Below are 19,645 nucleotides of genomic sequence, written 5' to 3'. Positions count from 1 at the left end.
TCCAGGTTGGAACTTGCACTGAACTAACCTACATGGCCCTTTTCAAGGATATCTCTTAAATTTTACCGTTTTACCTTGTTTATCTGTTTATTGTTGTCTCAATAGTTCTGTCAAATACCATAAAATTCCGAAAATAAGCCCCTCCAAATATAAGCCCTCCAAACTCCTAAGGCAAAAAACCCTCCGTTAAATTGCCCCTCCAAATTTAAGCCCCATCCCCCAGCGGGGGGCTTGTATGTTCTTGGAAATTTCCCTTAATACAAAGTAAAAAAAAACAAAGCCAAACAGTAAATTTCCTTCCAACTATAAGGCTAGCCCAATCAACTTAAAAATGCAAATTTTCCTCCGTAGATAAGCCCCTCCGAATATAACTCCCTTCCAAAATAAGTCCCTCAAAAAAGGCCTTTGAAAATGTAAGCCCCAGGGCTTATTTTCGGAATTTTACAGTAAAAACTCAAATAATTTTTATTTAAGAAGAAATCCTTCCTTGAAAGGATCATCCTTTTCCACAGTGAAGCTGCATTTTCCAGTGTAGTATGCATTACCTGCCACCTCCACATGAACAGCATCAAAATCCCCACATTTGGTTTCCTTAACAGCTTGGCCAGTGAACTTTGATCCAACTAACCCCTGTTCAAACACACGGATCTGATGCAGACCAATCTGTTGACGAGCATACTGCACAGCAATACGAGCTGTTACTCCTGACCCAGTGGGACACCGATCAACCTAGCAAATAAAGTTAATTCATTGAGAAATCTGTGCCATAAAAAATAATCCTTTTTACAAACAAAACATTAATGCAGGTCGTATATTGTATATATCCAGGAAACAGCCAGCCCCTGGACAGAAAAATGTCACAAATGCTTCCAAGATAAAAATGTTAAATACTATATATGTTTCTGCCACCCTTGATTTTCTTCATGTTAGGACCACATACATGTACCACCCTTCAATGCCCTGTAGACTGGGCAGGAGCTAACAGTTTATCCTTTGTGTCATTTTATAGTGTATTTGCAAATACTGACAATGACAAAATCTGCTAATCATTACCCATAAGTAATAACAACATGGTCCACATTTGGATTTGTTCCATTTTCAGTAATTTCAGTGTGTAAGTACCCTTGTGTCTAGAAATCGTAGAATATTCAGCTGTTGAATGCCCATAACCATATTGATGTTTGAAAAGATGCTGTTCTTTGACGGTAATGTTGGGGTCATCATATTTATTTTGTTTTGGTTGTTGTTGTTGTTGTTGTTGTTTAATGTTCTGAATTTGGTGTTAACAAAATCTTATTATTAATGATACTATTTTTGAGGCAACCCTGGTTTACATGTCGGTAACTTCCTCATTCAGGAGTGAGTCCGGCTCTAGACTGTGTACAGACCCCCTCCACCTTCCCCTCAGGAAAAATCAGAGAAGGGGACCCCTTCTCCAATTTTTCCTGAGGGGAGGGGGGTCTGTACACAGGCTGGTCCAGTCCCCTTCCATTAGCATTGATATGAATATGAGGATACCCCCACAGAATTTTTAATGACCTACTATGAGAGGAGAGAGTAAAGATATCCTCTGTAACCACTAACACTATATTACCCCAAGCCTCTGTTTCAAAGCGAGGCTATGCATGAAAAATGATTTTTTTGTTTAATTTCTCAAGCAAATGAAACTCATTATCACCAGGAGAAAAAGCTTTTTCTATTAGCCTGATTCTGAAAGTGAGGGTTTTATGAACTGGAAAGGTAGTTAGATTGAACATCTTAAGTAGTTAGAATTGAACATATATAAGGAGTCAGGAGATTTTCTCAGATTTCCTTGTCACCTTGTGTTACACCCCTATACATCTTCAACAATTCAATGTGATTCATTAAAATCACATAAAATTCTCATAAAAATTGATTAATGTTGCCTTTTTTCTTCTTGAAATAACATATGTAAATGACCGGACAAATAATTTACTGATAATGACTTTCAGAATTAAATATGGAGATAAGGTAAAAGTGGTTTATGCTCTAACCATAAATGGTACATTATCAAATTTTTCTTCTCTATGTGTTTTTTTAATCAGATTATTACCTGTTTAGACTTAAAATCAAACAAAATATTTTCATTCTACTTTTTTCATTGGTTCGACAAAGTGATATTTTCAAGATCAGTTATTTCCTTTTCCTTTCAAAATGTTCACCTGTCAGCGAAAGCTTAGATAATCAAATTACTTAGAATAGATGGGAGTGACTTCCCACAAAGAAATGAACCTAAATGGAACAAATTGTTGATTGTACATGTATGCAGCAAAATCACCTGCTTTTGAAAAACATTTTCCTTTCCTTCAAATGCGAGACAAGATAAGTAAAAAACTAAGTTTCCTCGTCCAAACACGTTTTCGCTTGTTTTATAGTTTAAAACGTTTTTAAAAACAAACTAACACGGAATCATCTTGACGAAAATATACAATAGGTTTGTGTTGTGAGGCAATCTTAACTCATTTTCAAGACGTCTTTGTACACTTTCAATATTCAAATTTCGCCCTCAAAACTCGATGCTCTATTTTTCTCCTTATTTTGATTTTGTTTCGGTTTTCGAAAGTAAACGAGGAAATTATATTTAATTTAGTTCAAGTATCTCGATTCCCAGGAGTAAAAACTTGCGCGCGAGCTGCAAAAGAGCAAACAATTATTCCGCGAAAATTTAAATGTCACGGTGTCCTGACTCCGTATTTTAAACACGACAATCAGATCACAAAAACAAAATAAAATCGTCATAAAAACCACATTTCCTCAATGAAGTTCCCTCTGTGTGAACTTCAGAAAAGAAGTCGAGGGAAAAAACTTCAAATTAAAGGATAATCACTCGAATCTTAATAAATAGGCATACCTGGCTGTCTGCAAAAACACAGACGTTAGCTGTAGATTCTTGTGAGTCTCCATGGTACATATCTCTTCCATCAGTGACGATTGTTCCGTATAGAAACGCTAGGTCTTCGCTGTCAGGGTGGTGAAGCCTAATTTGACTTTTTACGGCGTTGGAAATCACATTTGCAGCGTCTATAACCTCGTTCACAGGGGAAGAACGAACATCGACACCCAACCGATCTTCTGGGACAATGGCGTAAAAAGCTCCCCCAAATCCAATGTCGACTTTTACTTTTCCAAATCTTTCGGTGGTGACCTCCAAATCGATCCCAAAAGCAAAGGCTGGGACAGAAATGAAGCGAACACGGCCCGATTTTCCTTCTTCTATATCTACCAAAGCCTTCACCACGCCACAAGGACATTCTATAAACACCGGCACTTCGCCGACACTCGAACGCGAGACATCTGTGCTGAGAAGACCCGAGTCGACAGCGTATCTACCGAGTGCAATGACAGCGTGGCCACACATAGTGCTATAGCCTTCGTTGTGCATGAAAATCACCCCTAGGTCGGCCATTTCACTGTGCGGTTGGACGATCACAGCGCCGTACATATTGTAATGTCCTCGAGGTTCAAACATTGCCAGCTTGCGAATGTGATCAAGGTGTTCGCGAACATAGCGTCTCTTAGCGAGAATCGTGTCTCCTTTAATCTCAGGGTATCCAGAACAAATTATTCTCAGTGGTTCACCTCCAGTGTGCATTTCAACTGTTGAAATTTCCACGCTGTTTTCCTCCATCGTGCAGAAAATCTAGAAAGTCAAACCCCAATTGTGTCCACTTGTTCGCTTCCGGCAGATCTCACGCGCACGCATGCCGCATGAAAACAAAGGCGGGAAATAGGAAATAGGTTGAGCGGGGCGGGGGTGGTGCTATATTGATATGATGGGTATCAATCAAGTGAAATTTCTTGAAGAGAATTTAAAAATTTGACTGGCCTTTTTTTTTTCTTGCGAAGAAAAGGGAGTGAGCGAGTGTGCATGTTTCTCGGAGCCAGTCTACTTTCCTCTGGCTTCTTCACTATGACCCCCCACCCTACCCCCGAATGGAGGAGTCGGCAATGGGGTGATCAGGAATCCGGAAATTTTGGCTTGTGGAATGGGGAAATTCAGCTCAAGGAATCCGGAATCCCGCTAACGATTGTAATCCAAAATCCAAGTTCTACTGACAAGGAATCCGAAATCCAGGTTTTTACTGACAAGAAAGCTGGAATCCAGTACTTGGAATGAGGATCCCGCAGCGTGAAATCCAGAAGCCAAGACTATCAGGGACGCCCCATATATAGAGCCTGGAACCACGCTCCGCATTGTGGAGAAAGAGGAAGAAATCTACGTGGGCGAAAAAAAAATCTTTCTCCCCGCTGCGGAGCCTGTTCCCAGACTATCTTTTGCCGTTTCTTATTTTTCGACTTTTAAAGTAAGAGCTCCCCTATTCCGATACGTTAGCCCTCGAACCCACGGTATAACCTTTTCCCAATTTAGCGTTTGCGGGCTTACAAATCAAAGTCTACTTGCTTCCAACAACAAAAACGTTTACTTGTAATGTAACTCAAATAATTGAATAAATACATGTATAAAATTTTAATTGCATACAGTAACGGGACAAAAAAATGCTAAATCACAAAGCTAATCTTGTTGGGTGACCATTATATATCATTAGTCATTGACAATGGACAAAGCAGTCTGACGAATGTATGAGGTGCATTTGAATGAGTGGAAACATCCAAGAAGTGTCGAATTTGTTTGCATTGCTAGTAAGCCAGTTCACACATAAATTGTATCCCTGTAGTAATTGGTATGCACCCACACTATAAATATCACGCGGCATTTAGTGCAGAAATGCGGTCAAGGGCTGAAAATCGACTTGGAGCGACGTCATTGTCCGGGGGGGTACTCCCATTAATGGTCTATATAGGGTGGCTTCTCTCGATAGGGGTACCTTTTTCAGGCTTCGATTATATAAAAGGGGAGGAATATCCCAAGCTGATGAATGTAAAAAGATAGGGAAATCTGACATTCATCTTCGATCTGTTAAAAGACCCAAAAGGGCTAACAGCTGAAAAGATAAAGCTGTTATAAAAAGGTATAAGAAGATGAAAGGTGTGCCTACACAAATACTGAGTCGAGCCACCAAATAAAGAAACACGCTTAAAAACATCACTTCAAGCTCTCTCGGGACCAGTTTTGTGGCCTGCCCTGTTACGTTTTTCGAGCTGTATGTTGCAGTGGCGGATCCAGACCTTCAGATAAGTTGAGGGGGGTGGTCATCCAGATCCTGAGATAGGTTGGGGGCGGTCTCCAAAAACATTTTTTCGGCCCTTCGGACCTCAGTTTGGTCTAAAAATAAGGGGGAGCCGGGCCCCTCCCTTAGATCCGCCACTGTGTTGCTTGCAACGTCCGGTAGGGTGAAGTACTATCATACTCAGCCTTATTCAATAATTGCTAACTATTATTGGAGAATTTTAGTAAAAACACAATTTTCAGGTTTCCGTCATGTGGCATCTAGAGTATCCTGGTGACGTCGGAAACTAGACCAATCGTTCAATGAGATTAGTAGCAGGCGGGATCATTATTTGGTGCGAGCAAAGTTTTGGCAGAAGATCTGCGAAGCCGTGCGGAGAATGGGAAGGAGACGCTTTTCTTGCGCCTTAGTGTGAAAACAACTTCGCCAGCTACGCAGGCTATCACTGAGGGTCCACGTACTTCCCTGGGTCGGCCAGGGTTTTGGGGTATACAGTATACTGGGGTATTTTAATTCAGGTATACAGTATTTTCATGCTTAAATTGGGTATAATGTTTCCCTAACGACCAATTTTGGGTATAAAGTATACCGTGTTTTTCTTAATTTTGGTATTTTACACGAGTTTTAGTATAATTTTTGTTATATTGGAAGGTTTATTTCGGGTATTTTGGTATTCCACTACCCCCCGCTGGCCAACCCTGACTTCCGGGGGATACCTTTCATGGCGACCCCAACCCCTAACCACTAATCACCTTTAATCTAGCACGAGAGGTCCCTAACTCTAAAGACATCTTCCGAGTGTATTCCTCCAGCATCGTAAAGATATGATCAACTTGGGTACCTGGCTTTATTCCGACCTGCAGAGTTTTGAGATAGTCATATTTACGGACGAAACCTAGTGAGCTTTTCAAAATTAATTCCAAAATGGTACACTGACCGAGACGACTAAAAAGTTCTTTCTCTCCCTCAGGTATTGGCAGTTGAGATGATATATACTTGTAGTCTTCGAACATCAATGTCAGGCTACCGCAAATTAAACTAAGGTAAATGCTAACAGGTGGGCATTTCTCATACTCCCGAGCAATACTTGCAACTGGTCTTGCACCAAAATGGAAAACAGTTTTTAGCCTCGAAGATAGCGATTTCAAACAAGCAAAGGCTCGGAAAACCTCCGTATATCGAATCTTCATTAGAATGTGAAGTTGCTTTTGAAACCACTTTGTTTGTACCTTGCTTAAGATTTCCGAATTCTTGTTCTTTGGAATATATTTCAAATAGGCTTCTTTATGCAAACTAAAGCTCAAAAGGTATCGGTTAAATTCATTCATATGATATGAACACCGTGTAAAGTCTCTCCAAAAGTGTTTTGACCGATCGTCCTCTGGAAGTCCTCGTAAAAATTCATCGATGTTTCTCCGAAGCCGCAGCACGGGAAAATAATGATCGTAATAGTGTTTATGATCAAGATTAGAAACGGAAGAGCAACAAAATGATTCGTTTCCACTCTTTTCATATGACGTGAGAAGCGAAGTAACGAAATGTACCAGGTCAGGCCTCAAATCTAATGTAAACATGTTTGGAAAAAAGCCGAACACAGTGTTAAATATTATACTGTGTTCCGCGTCTTTAGTGGGATCCCGTGTCTTACCTCCACGTTGTTTTAAAAAACGGATTAGTTCTTTCCAAGGATTGTCGAGGCCCAATCTTACCCCCTGTTGGAAAAGCTCTGCCAAATATAGTGGTGTTATCCCATCCAAGTTGGCGCAATCCACATCTAGCTGGTCCAAATCAGTTTCATTAAAAATCACTTTGATAAAGTTCACTAATCCACGGGAGGCCGCTAAATGATATAAAGTCAGCTCTGTCTTGGTGGAGTCGCATTGTATCTTGTATCCACGAGTTTTTACTGCGTGGCGCAGAAGTTCAATAGCCGCCTGTTCAGCCTCTATCAGGTGACGAATATCTTTATCCATCCAAGTAAGTCCATGAAGCTGCCACAATCGCTTCCTTCCTGCATGAAGTACAGCCAGTGTTAAGGCGTCATATCCTTGGGGATTTAAAATAGAATCATTTGCACCATTTGCAAGAAGATAGCGAATTGCCACTAGATTGACCCCTTGTGCTGCTCTATGTAGCGGGGTAAATCCCTCAGTGTCAAAACAAGTGCTTATTATCAATTGTTTATCTGGATGACTTTCGATAGCTTTAGCAAGGGGACCCGTTTTTAACTGTACAATTTGGGTGAGTGTGCTCACTGCAGTTCTCTGAGAAGAAAAAGTTGTTCTCTTCAAAAGTCGGAGAGATATAACTCAAAAGATGAAACAGAGAATAACTGAAAGGTTTTCCACATTTAATTGGGACCGCGTCAGTACTCATGCACTTCCATCTGGAAGCAGCAGAAGAAAGAAGGAGACAAACAACCATCACATGACCATTTGAATCTTTAGTTGCTCTAACAGGCTCTGTTTGTTTTGATACGACTGATGGATTTTCCAAGGCCACTTCCAGCGGCGTCTTACCATGTTTGTCTTTCATTTCCACCGTCGCGTTCATGTTAAGAAGGACGTTAACAGTATCAGCTAAACCATAGAAAGCTGCAAGGTGCAAGGGTGTGGTTCCACTGCAGTCCTGATCATCAACACGAGCCCCTTTTCTGATGAGCAATGCTGCCAACTGGTGATGGCCATACCTTGCTGCAAGATGGAGAGGAGTGTAGCCACAGTGACAGTCTTCTTGATAGTATTTCGTACGTTCAAGTAAATCAAGTTGCATTTTGTCCAGTTCTTGCCAATGTTTACATTTCTTGTGAATCATCTGTGATTGTTTTTCCAGCAATAAGTTAACAATGATCTTGTCATTATTTCGAACAGCTTCATGAAGTGGAGTTCTCCCTGAATAATCGTGGCAATCTAGTGCGTTATGTTTTTCAGAAAGAAGACGAGTAACAACTTTCTCGTGGCCTGAAGAAACTGCCGCTTGAAGGGCAGAATGACATAAAATCAAATGTTTATAGTCAAACAATGTTTTGTTTTCATCTGGCCATGTGTTCTCCCAGAGCGAAGAATATTCTTTTTTGGGGGGCCTTAAAAACACAATTCCATCAGGGAGGCGGTGTTTTCCGACTTTCACCCAGTAAAAAGAGCTATCACATCTCAGACATTTATCTTTCACACCAATGTCTAACAGGTAATTCACTACTTCGAGTCTGTTGTTTGCAGCTGCATGGTGGAGGGCGGTTTGGTCTGCAACTGCGCCTGCCCTATATAGGCTCTTAACGACCTCAAGATGTCCTTTTTCAGCAGCTATCTGGATAGCAGTCAGCTGTACACCATTCAACAAGGACAGGTTAGCATTGTTCTGAATAAGGAAGCGAACAACGCTTGCACGCCCTCTTTGGGCTGCTGCGTGTAGCATCGAGGAATCAAAATATTTTGACTTGGATTCATCAATAGCATGGGGTATACTCAACAGTATATAATAATCTATTAATTTAATGTCGACATTCTGTAAGGATGTTAGAAAGTGGGCTTTATGCAATGAAACCATCGTCTTTGTCTTGTGGTTGATTTTGGCTCCTTTTTTTACCAAGAGAACAAGGTTGTCCACAAACCCTCGTTCGGCTGCCAAAAACGCGGGAGTAATTCCACGCACATCAACACCATCAATGTAACTAAAATGCCTCAAAAGAAGTTCCAATGCATCTATGTTATCTATTGTTGCTGCACTGTGTAGTAGAGTTCTGTTGTTTTGCGGATCTGATGAATTGATTGTTTGTGAAGGCAAACTGAGAAATTCTTGAACGTGGGCCTCTTTCGAACCACCAAGCACAATGTGCTGTGTTAAAGCGAGAACGTAGTATTTGGGCCTATTCTTTTTTCGGTCCCTGACCACACCAAAATAGTAATCACAGAATGCTTCATGTCCTTTCTCTTCACTCACAAAATATTTCTCGTTCTCCTCACTGGTGAGCCATTCAGTTAGCGACAAGTGATACAGTGTTAGGGTATTGTCCTTCCCAATTTTCAAAAAGTGGCTAAGCTCTCTTAATCTATTCTTGAAATCGTATTCATCTAGGCTGTTCTCTCTTACTTTAAGCAAATCAAACATTTGGTTTTGTGTTAGTGGCTCAAATGTTGAAACTAATAATTCCAAAACGTGCCGGACAGGCCTGAAACTTCCTTTTCTAGGATATAGCCTTTGAAAGTAACTGTGGAACAGATCACGCAAAGTCTTTGGCAAGACATATGCATTCCTTAATTCCTGTCTTGAGTTCTCCGAATCCTTAAGCAATTCTGTCACAAACAGAAAGTTACCTTGACTTGTGCTTAGTACCTGGGTTGCCAACTTTGTGATACTTTTCACACTGTCATCCCCTAACCACCACGTTATACGTTGCAACAATGGGCCTCCTTGAAAAAGTCTTTTCGTCACGAAGATCTCGAGATCTTTAAGGTTTCTTGAGTCGTCAGGATCAATAGTTATCTTCTTCACTTCACTTGAATGCAGAGAAGCATAAGATTCATTTCGCGAAGTCATAACGACTTTTAACCATGGAGGAAACCGATGAATCTTGTTATTGAGCAGAAATACAATGCTGTGGCCTGATTCACCTTGTGTAAGACATTCATCCAAGGCATCTACAACAACAAACCAATTTTTTCTCGGTTTATTCTTCAGGTTCCTCAAAGGAGACAATACAGCAAGTTCGAAACAGCCTACAGGATCCTGATAATAGATGCAGTCTTCCGTAAGGGAGCGCTGAATGTAAGTATGGTTGGTAACGATGAAACCGTACTCGGGCAGCCTGCGGCCTATCATCTGCGCCAAATTTCGAACGAACTTTCCTGCCATTTGTGTATTTTTGTCAGAATATTTACAAACGTGGTATCCTAAAATACGCTCATGGATAAATGAGCTTGAGGTCCGCGAACATATTAGCTGGGAGGCAAGTGCGGACTTACCGGAACCAGGACTTCCTATTATCTGCACCCCAGCAATGTTTTCTTCCTCAAATGCATCTTCCACCTCTCTAAACAGCCAATGACGACCGACAAAGTCTTCAGCTCGGACTGCCTCCAGGTATTCTGACATGTTGAACTCTTTGGTTTCGAATGGCACACTAGAATCTTCTGCTGGACATCCTTCAAACACGAAGAGAAAGTATACACAATATACACAATAAACAACATCCAAAGTCAGGATGGTGATTTCAGAATAACATTATGTAACCTCAAAGAACTAGAAAAAACAACTCTTGCCGATATTTCGTCTTTATTGATACGCTGCGAGCAGAGGCTATATTTTCGCTGTGTGAGCTCGCGTGTGCAAATCCGTCCAGAAATCTGGAGGAATAAATTTAAAAAACGGGTTTTTTCCTGTTCTGGACCGGTTTAGAGCATTGCGTGAGTCTTGTGTAGCAGGACGACAAACCTGACGACTAATTTTGCTTGCGAATCGCGTGACGAATTTTGCGCATGCACGATAGAAATTAAAATTGAACGATTGTCGGCAGAGGCTACTTTTCGCACGACAGCTCACACTTCGTCAGGGCAACTGACTAAGTGGTTAGAGCCGTTACAATATATACACGCACCTAACGTAAGACGCTCTACGACGTTATTCCAAAATTAAAGAGCGCGCGCTAACCCGGCATTACAAAGAAAAGAATAACTCTATTAAAAGAAAGTCACGCGTACAGATATGATGTACGCGTACAGATAGTTGATAGTTGATTATTCATTCAAAATATTTCCCCAATATCTGATTAGCTAAAAGCACACGCATAATTCACCATAACCAGTTACTGATGACCAAATTTGGAAGAATTTTGTGTTTAACTAGGAAATGACGTCAAAAATGCAGCCTTCTACAGGTTAATGCACCGCTAACCGAGAAGACCTGGGGACGAGATTGAGTTGTTTTCGTTGTAAAAACTAAAATGCCGGACACTTCACTTCTCGGAGGGTGTTATCAAGACCCTCCTCGATCTCCATAATTCTTCATAAGATACTCAGCCTCATTCATTAATTGTTAAATATACAATTTAACAAGAAGTTTGTGTATAGGTTAAGTGTTATTGTAGCTGGTGTAGTCAATGTAGTCAATGTAAGGGATAGGGATCAGGGCTATGATACTTCTGCTCCTTTTTATTTATTTCTAGCACGGTGACCTGTGGAATGTAACCAGTACAGAATGCCACCTGCCGGTACAAACGCTATCTCCTTAACTTTTAGTTAGGTGAATAACTGTATATCCTGAACTTACTGCTTACCGTCTTGGTACGATTTGGGATCAAGAAGGGTGACACTGAAATTACACAGCAAAATGATCATCAACCAAGGAGTAAGCAGCCGCTTTGACATTACTCGAGTGCACTGGATTAGGTTGCTGCAGAAAAACAACGCGCTATTCTTGACATGGTTCATATAGGAATATACATTGTCTTTGGTCTCAAGGGTGTCTTTTGTTTTTTCCAACTCCTCCTCAACAATGTTTAGCCGTTGCTCCAACTGCTTTAGAACTGTCAGATTTTGTGTGGAGTCATTCTTAAGGTCTTCGAGCATTTTTTTTATACTGGGTGAGAATTTCTGCTTGAAAATTGTTTACGTCTGTCACAGTTTTAAGTGTCTGGATCTCATGTAGGGCTTTCTGGGCGTCCCGATCATGGGCTAAGCTAGGATGCTGAAGCAGTGCTTCCATTGCACCAAAGGCGGTGGCCTTTTCATCATCGGTTAACTCTAGCTTGGTCACGTGCCCCCACTTGTTGTTTCGAATTTCACGGAGGTCGTCTATCAAGGGTTGCGGAATAAGCAGGAAGTGTTTACACCAGTACATCAAGTTCAAGATCCCTGTGAGGTCCATATCCTTTGCACTCGTTATCACGCGTCCTCCCACACCAGGGATGAATAGTTTGGCTATCTCCCAAGGACCCTGGATTGGATCAGTCCACTTGGTGGAATCACTTTGTTTCCATATTGGTTTGTTTCTATGGTGACTACCCTCGAGGATTTTGGCCCAGGTGCAGGTGGTCATGTCATGATATTCGTTTGGTTTCCTCCTTGGGACAAAAGTGCATGCACAGGGTCCAGCTCCAGGCCGAGCTGCAACTGCTGCCGATACATTATTATAAAACGTCACCGTCTCTCTTGTCACAAACGGACGAAGGCCATCACATAAAACGTTCGTCAAGCCATGGGCAAAAGAAATCCAGTTTATGTACTCTGGTGTAGTGTGGTCTGTCATCTCAAGGGTTGCCTATTAACAACAGCACTTCGTCAATTTTTATATAAAAAGAAGATTTTGTAAGGTTATCTACACTGATTACAGTGCCCCCGAAAGGTGACAGATACAGTCGAATCTCCATGAGTGACCAAGCCCGTTCCAGGCTCCAAGTTAGTAATGTACAGAGATCGTGAAAACTGTTTCGAAAAGCGCGGGGGGCTGGGGAGAGAGAAGGCACTCCTTCTTTTTCCGCCACCGCCCACTTTTCCAAATCACGCGCGTCTTATTTCCACTTTACTTGTTTTTTTTTCGCGACGTCCCTACCATCTGAAGAGCCTGGCACAGGCTATGTGTGACCACCTTCCGAAAAAAAAGCGACCCCCTCCCCCTAACAACGCTCATCCAAAGTACCAGTGAATAGAGCATTCTAGAAACCTGTCGTGTACGACTACAATTTCACTTTCGAGCCCAGGGACCCTTTTCTCGAAAGTCCCGGTAAATTTTCGGGCCTTAAATCAAATATTCAAATCGAAATATAAAGAGTAAGAGCGCGGGTCCTGGCTAGCAGACTACTCCATTTTGTTTCAGTAACTGATAATTTTATCATGTTAGATGCAAAACCACTGAAACCTCGATCTTTAATGTAAACGCCATCGTTGACGCCATCGTAGGTCATTAAGTTTATGCGACTGCAACACGAACGTCTCTTGAAATGTAAGCTGGAAACGGAGCTGGAATCATGCCTGAGGCCTCTGTTGTTTTTGTATTACGGCCAATCAAAACTTACCCTGGGTTCCAGAGGATATTTTTTTCTTATCGATACTGAAGCCGCGTTAACGCAAAAGAAAGTTTTTTTTTGCGTTAACGCGGCTTCAGTATCGATAAGAAAAAAATATCCTCTGGAACCCAGGGTAATCAAAACTATACAATTAATCAACTTCGATGCAGCAAATCATGACACTATGTAGAATAGACCTTGTCACGGTTTTCGACACCATCTTGACGAGTAGGCAAACGCTTTAGAAATTACAGTGTTTGTATGAGAATCTAATGTCGAATAATTCCCGTAAAACGGTTTTTTTGAAAAAAATATCAATTGTAAACTAAAGCTTCACTCTTAACGATTCTACTGAAAAAAATTTTGAGGGCGTTACATGCGCTAGAAGACCTTGAACTTGAACCACTTTTTAAAATTTTCTATACATTTGTCTGCAAAATTTAAATTAATTTTCCGGAAAAAATTGCAGACAAATATATGTAAAATCTAAAACAGCGTCTGGAGAAAATTAAGCGCGGTAACGGCCCTTAAAATTTGTTAGTAAAATCCTTTACTGTGTAGCTTTAGTTTACAATTCATATTTTTTTCAGACCAGCCGTTTTACCGAAATTCTTCGACTTTAGATTCTCATACAAACACTGTAATTTCTCACGCGTTTGCCTAGTCGTCCGAGATGTCGTCGAGAACCGTGACAAGGTCTATTAACCTACTTCGCAGGAGGCAAGAAAGAAAGAACGGACTGACGTTTGCTCTGTCTGCTCTGTAGTTCAAGCGCAAATACGTTAGAGCAGTCTCTTATTTTTCTTTGCAAAGTTACTGCACGCGAAACCTAATTATAAGTACGCGAGCGGCGAGGCCGCTTGTCGCGAGAAACGAGGGCGTCTTGGTTTGAAATCGCGCTAGATGAGATAAGAACTAGACGGATTTTAAGAGAAAAGGCGGACTGCAAGCAGTTTACTAATACGTGGCGTCAACGAACAACATACATAACGTATATTTTCATCGCTGACTGATCATCGAGGGCGGGGGGGCGGGGGGCACGCTAATTATTACGCCTGTGTTTTTGAACGTTCAGTGACCGTGACACTGATCTGTTAAAAAAGTGCTAATACGGCGTCAACGAATCAAACAATGATAGCGTATATTTTCATCACTGACTGATCATCCCGGGGGGGAGAGCATGCATGCTAATTATTACGCCTGTTCTTTCTCATCAAATCAATCAACTTTATTTAAACACGGTAAATGGCTCAGCAAGCTAGTTTTCAGACATGCCGTGTAACAATTACAAGTTATAAAAATTAAAACTAGTGATTAACTAACAATAATTTAGCACAAGAATTTTCAATTTTATCTGTTCCTATCGACTCTTATATAACCTGACTATGTGACTATCTAGTTTGTATAATAAGCCAGACTGATAATACTAGTAAAAAATAGTCATAATTTGAAATACAATATAATAACAAGAAATGAGTCATTAAAGAAATAAGATAAAAACATAATAAAAGGGTATATCCTAGGATATCGCGAGTTTAAAGCTAGTAAGATCCCCTATCTCACGCGTTTGATTTGACAGTTCGTTCCAAGCCATTGCACCCCGATAAGAGAATGATGTTTTAGGTAGTTGGAGGTCATAGTTAGAACCCCTCAAATTATAGTTATGAAATTCAGCGGTTCTATGAAACCGCTTCCGAAAGTAACTAATAAGTGCCTTTTTCTTCCTTCTTCTTAGTTTGACTACTCTTAAGAATTTAGTACATCTGATGATCTGATAGAGTAATCAACCCGAGTGATAATCCGTGCTGCTCGAGTTTGCAACTTTTGCAGTTTGTCAGCACGTGCTTTGGAGCAGTCACCCCATACAACATCACAATAGTCTGAATAGTAATAGCCTGCGTGGCAGGCGCAAAAAGGGGAGGGACAGGGGGAAGGGGAAAAGCACGAAAGAGGGGAGAGGGAAGGGAGAGTCCCTTCCCCTCTCTCCCCTACCTCCCTCCCTTTTTCCCTTTTTCCCTATCCCCTACCCCTTTCGACGCCTGCTACGCAGGCTAGAATAGTAAATAGTTTTACGAGTCTCTTGATTATCAGTTAGTTTTCGAGCTAAATACGGCAAAAATGTTTGATCTGATTATCCCAGGTCAGAATTTCATCAATATGAACCCCGAATAACTTAGTAGAAGGTTTATGTTCAAGTCTGTTATCCATCTCTAGATTCATGAACTTGGCATTTGCCAAATTTTGCCGAGAGCCAATTGTCATATAACTATAGTTTAGTTGGCGAGTGCCCTGATATGTATCCAACCTCTTTTTAAGCAATGGCTTCATTTTATGTGATTTATGCTTTCCGTACATTTTACGGTAACGATCTTTAAGGCGCCTTGCCTGTTTGTTGAACGTATGAAAGTGGCATGCATATGCATATATAGCCTGGTTTCTGAAAAATACCCCGAGAAAGTTAAATAGCTTTTCCTTTCATTGGAGATCCGGCTGCATAAAAATCGAAGGGTAAGTGCAGACGGTCCCTTAATGTCACTTCTTACGCTAGTGTGAAATCCATCTCAGTTTTGTTGTGACCATATCATATCAGTTTACAGATGCAATCTTGATATCGTTTAGTGTTGGAACACAGCAAGTGTCTGTTGATTCTGACTTCTGTTATTGGGAATAGCAGTCTATATTAACCTAAACAAATTCCTGGCCGTATTTTTGGAGAATGACGGGTGGGAAGCCGTCAAACGTTCACGAGAGACCAAATAAAATCGATGCATTCTGCTGCCAAAATATGCAACTGAGCACTTTTAAAATAAGCGTAAGGATTAAATACATACCGTTATTCTTTATCTGAAAAAAAGTTCCTGAGTGATCTTTCTAGGTCCCTCTGCAAATTTGACTTGACTTTTCTCAGTGCCGCTGTTGAAACAGCCTGGATCAGTTCAGTGCCCGGCATTACGGAACTTGTTCAACTAAAAAAGTATTATGCAAATCTGAAACACACCCGAGGCACTTGATTCAAAAGGATCAGCAACCGCAACAGCGACGATGTGACAGGTCACGTTGTGCGGCAATTTAGCGAATTTGTAGTCACAGACCTGACTTTCGGGGGGTGGTTCCAAAATTGCGGCTCGTGCGAGAATAAAAGCGAGGCTTACTCCTCTCTCTAAACAGGCTATCAGTCGTGGATATGTTGTTGATATGGAAGTTTTTCGGCTGGGTTTGTTAAAGAAGGATTATCAATCTAAAGTAAAGCGTAGAAGACATCTAAAAGAGATAAGTCATCCCCGAGACATGCAAATGCCTATCATACAGTATTCCACTGACTTACAAATCTATTGTCTACTGACCGTATGAGTGAGTGCCTAGTCTCCCGAAAAATGTCCGGATATTTTTTTATGACGTTTGTTGAAACCCTGGAGATGACTAGGAAAACATTAGATAAGGGACAGACCATTAGAAATAATCAGAGGTGGGGTGACAATTCCCAAAAAGAAATTCCTGCAAGGGAAACTTGTCAAAAAAAATCCTGCAAGCGGTGATACGTAAAAAAAAATCTTGCAGAGAAAGCGACACGTATAGTATGATTTAAGGTTATTAAAAGTATGGGATAAGGGGGAAAAAGATAACATAAAACAATGCCTAAAGATGAAGATAATTGAAATTCTTAATTTGGATTTTGTCTCATTCTGTTTACTTTGCTTTGCTTTTTCAAGAGGCGTTTCAAAAGATTGAGTCATTCAGGACTTTTCTTATTGTCCTTTTTCTTCTATGCAATGTTCCATAAAATACAACGTCCTCTACGAGTGGTCGTAATGTCTATGATCTATTAGTGTGGCGCTAAGTTTTGAAAATGTTTGCGAGATTTATATTTCGAATGGAGCAAGGAAAGGCCCCAAAAAGTGGTTAGCAGCAAATGCTTCCAAGTAATATAGAGACAAAGTAATTTTGGGCGACTTAAAAAATGCCTTAAATAAACTAATTAAAAAAATTCAACAACAATAACAACAGAGGAGTTGTCACCGCTTTGAGACGCGGAGTAAACACGGTGAAAGAAAAGTTTTGAAGAAGCTGTTTACAAGCATCAAGGAAAAGAAGGAAAGAAGAGCAGCGTTGGTGATTGGGAAAATGCCTAAACTGGGTAACAATTACAATCTGCTACGGGAAGCGTGCTACGAAGCAAGTTTGCCGACCTTTTTTTTGTAGACAAATAAATAAGATTCCTCTGTGCCTTGAGCAGGTCTTTTCGGTAATAGATCACAGACCACGTCAAAATGTCTGCGGCTCACGTGCCAAAACACATTTTAACATCATCTGTGATTAATTAATGAACATACACACGGCAAAAAGGAACCAAGTGGTAAACTATAATAAGTGATTCTCTCAGACATGATATTATGACATAAATCTTACCTTAATCGTAGATAAGTTATAAAAGATAAAATGTGTAGGAAAAAAATCCTGCAGACAAGTTGGCTTAAAAAAATTCATGCACCTAATTGTCCTTCCCTTACAGAGCTTTTTATGGAGACGCCCTGTTAGTGTCCATCCGGATGGGCACCAACGAGGCGGCTGGAAACCAACAGATACATCCGTCACTACGCCGGTATCGTTAACAACGAGTGTATTCATCTTCTTAAGGAACTCAAACATTAAATTAATACTTCTTCTCATACAATGACTGTTCAGATGGCAAAATCCACCAAAATAAGTCACTTTTTTAACCGACACGACAGCGTTCTCGGCTGGCATGTACATGCTGCGCGCGTCACGGAAAAGCATAGAAATTCAACGGCACTGTATCACAGAACGTTCAATTCTCTGCAGGCTTTCTTTTAGCAACTGCAAAAGTTGCGTGTATAACTGCGATGACCTTCATTCATATCATCACTTCACTCCGCAGTTCACATATATGATTTTCATGTATTCATAACTTCAGAAGGTTTTTAGCTTCTCTACCACTTCATCAAGGTAAAAACTCAGGAGGATCAATAATTCTTTGGTTTTGAATTTTGATGACGTCGTGAGAAAACCAGCAATAAGAGACTTTTATTTCACTTGAAGACAGGACACTTTTTCAAGGGCGAGGGAGCGTTTCGACTAAGGAAAGTAATGATGCCATTAGTTCATGAGCACAATAAAGAACGGGCCCTCAGTATCTTCAACTGAAATAGGTGTCAGTGAGTCAGTTTTTCCGTTAAAAACTAGCAATGGTTGTCCACTACCCCACTTCGTTTCTGTAGCCAAGGTGACGATCGGTGAAGAATACTTGGCAAACTTCAGTCTTTGCCGCACTTGACGGCACACCTCTTACTCTGCTGGCGATCTTGCATCAAACCTGGGAACGAGATTGAGGGTATTGGCCAAAATTGTCTTGCGGCCAAATTACAAGCACGGATTCGGATCAGTCAAATGCTTCTGGAACTCGTTTCCAGAGGCTCTCCCGTACGAAATGGCAAGTAAATATCCTGCCGCTTCTGGGACCGACAATCTTTGAACCCTCTCAGCCGATATCTTCAATGCATTTGATTACAGAAACTACATCTGTACATTCTAATGACAAAAAAATCACTTCAGAAGAACCCTGAGTCGTAAAAGTAGATAAGCCAGGAGTACTTTCATTTGGATAGAATAAGTCTTTCATTGTTTACGTGATAAACCTTTCTTCGATAGCTGCCTTATAACTAGTCTGAAATGTCATACGTCTCAACCCCCTAACCCGTGGGTCTGGATGGGGTAAACTGACAACTGACAAATGGCCAAAATTTAACTGACAACTGACATTTGACTTGGGTTTTACTGACAACTGACAATGGACCTGATTGTCCTTTATTTTTTGCAAATCCCGTTTTTAAGACCTTTAATGACTTTAATAGTATTGTTCCAGTCTTTTCGTCAGACGATGTGATCAAATGTGCGTTTAAATGGGTAATCTTAGCTTAAGTGTCATGTTTCCTTAATGATTTACTGTAAAACTCATGTGTGTCATGTCCATCCGTTGTAAATGAGCTATGATCTCAAATTGGCGCTCTTCTGACAACGTAGCCGCGAACGGCAGACGTTCCTCCTTGCCCATCGCCGCTGAAGGACGTTTCGCGAAACGTCCCTCAGCGGCGATGAGCGAGGAGAAACCTCTGCTGTTCGCAGGCTACTGGCATGCAACGCGCCAACATACACGATGGCTTCTAATGAGGGCGTTGTAAAAGCAATTGTAAGTTTTTACCGAGATGATTCAGATACGGTCTTTCTTGGTCTTTCTTATACGATCTACGTCCCAGCGAGACGGTGTAAACTTTGATTGGCTTAATGGTCACGTGGAAATGTTGGACAAAAACGTTTGCGTAGAGGAGAGTAAAACAATGACTTGAGGAATGCAGAGCACTTAAAATACTTTCAAAAAAACTGATAAAAATCAAGATACTGCTGTATCAGTTTTCGCATTTGATGTTTAATTCACATCATATTTGGCTTTTTAGCTAAATATTGGATCAAAAGTAAGCAA

At 40.8% G+C, this 19,645-nt stretch overlaps 1 protein-coding gene and 1 pseudogene across 1 annotated transcript; both read right to left on the bottom strand.

Moving 5' to 3' along the window:
* Positions 1-376: 376 nt before the first annotated feature.
* On the bottom strand, positions 377-3,670 carry LOC140937238 (trans-L-3-hydroxyproline dehydratase-like). Its single transcript, XM_073386783.1, has 2 exons — positions 2,873-3,670; positions 377-729 (listed from the first exon to the last, which is right to left on the bottom strand). The coding sequence occupies exons 1-2, from the start codon at positions 3,647-3,649 to the stop codon at positions 466-468; spliced, it is 1,041 nt and encodes a 346-aa protein (XP_073242884.1). The 5' UTR covers positions 3,650-3,670; the 3' UTR covers positions 377-465.
* Positions 3,671-5,887: 2,217 nt separating this feature from the next.
* Positions 5,888-12,392, bottom strand: LOC140936845 (uncharacterized; annotated as a pseudogene).
* Between the last annotated feature and the right edge of the window lie 7,253 nt (positions 12,393-19,645).

The sequence above is a fragment of the Porites lutea genome, chromosome 5 (genome assembly GCF_958299795.1).
Source record: "Porites lutea chromosome 5, jaPorLute2.1, whole genome shotgun sequence".
Lineage (NCBI taxonomy): Eukaryota > Metazoa > Cnidaria > Anthozoa > Scleractinia > Poritidae > Porites > Porites lutea.
The sequence above is the reverse complement of the archived record's forward strand: the minus strand, read 5'-3'. Positions and strand labels throughout refer to the sequence as shown.

Excerpts from the sequence above, each read along its gene's own strand:
- LOC140937238 (XM_073386783.1), bottom strand. The coding sequence starts at position 3,649 with ATGGAGGAAAACAGCGTGGAAATTTCAACAGTTGAAATGCACACTGGA. Across the intron at positions 730-2,872 it reads GTGTTTTTGCAGACAGCCAG|GTTGATCGGTGTCCCACTGG; the intron begins GTATGCCTATTT and ends TTTATTTGCTAG.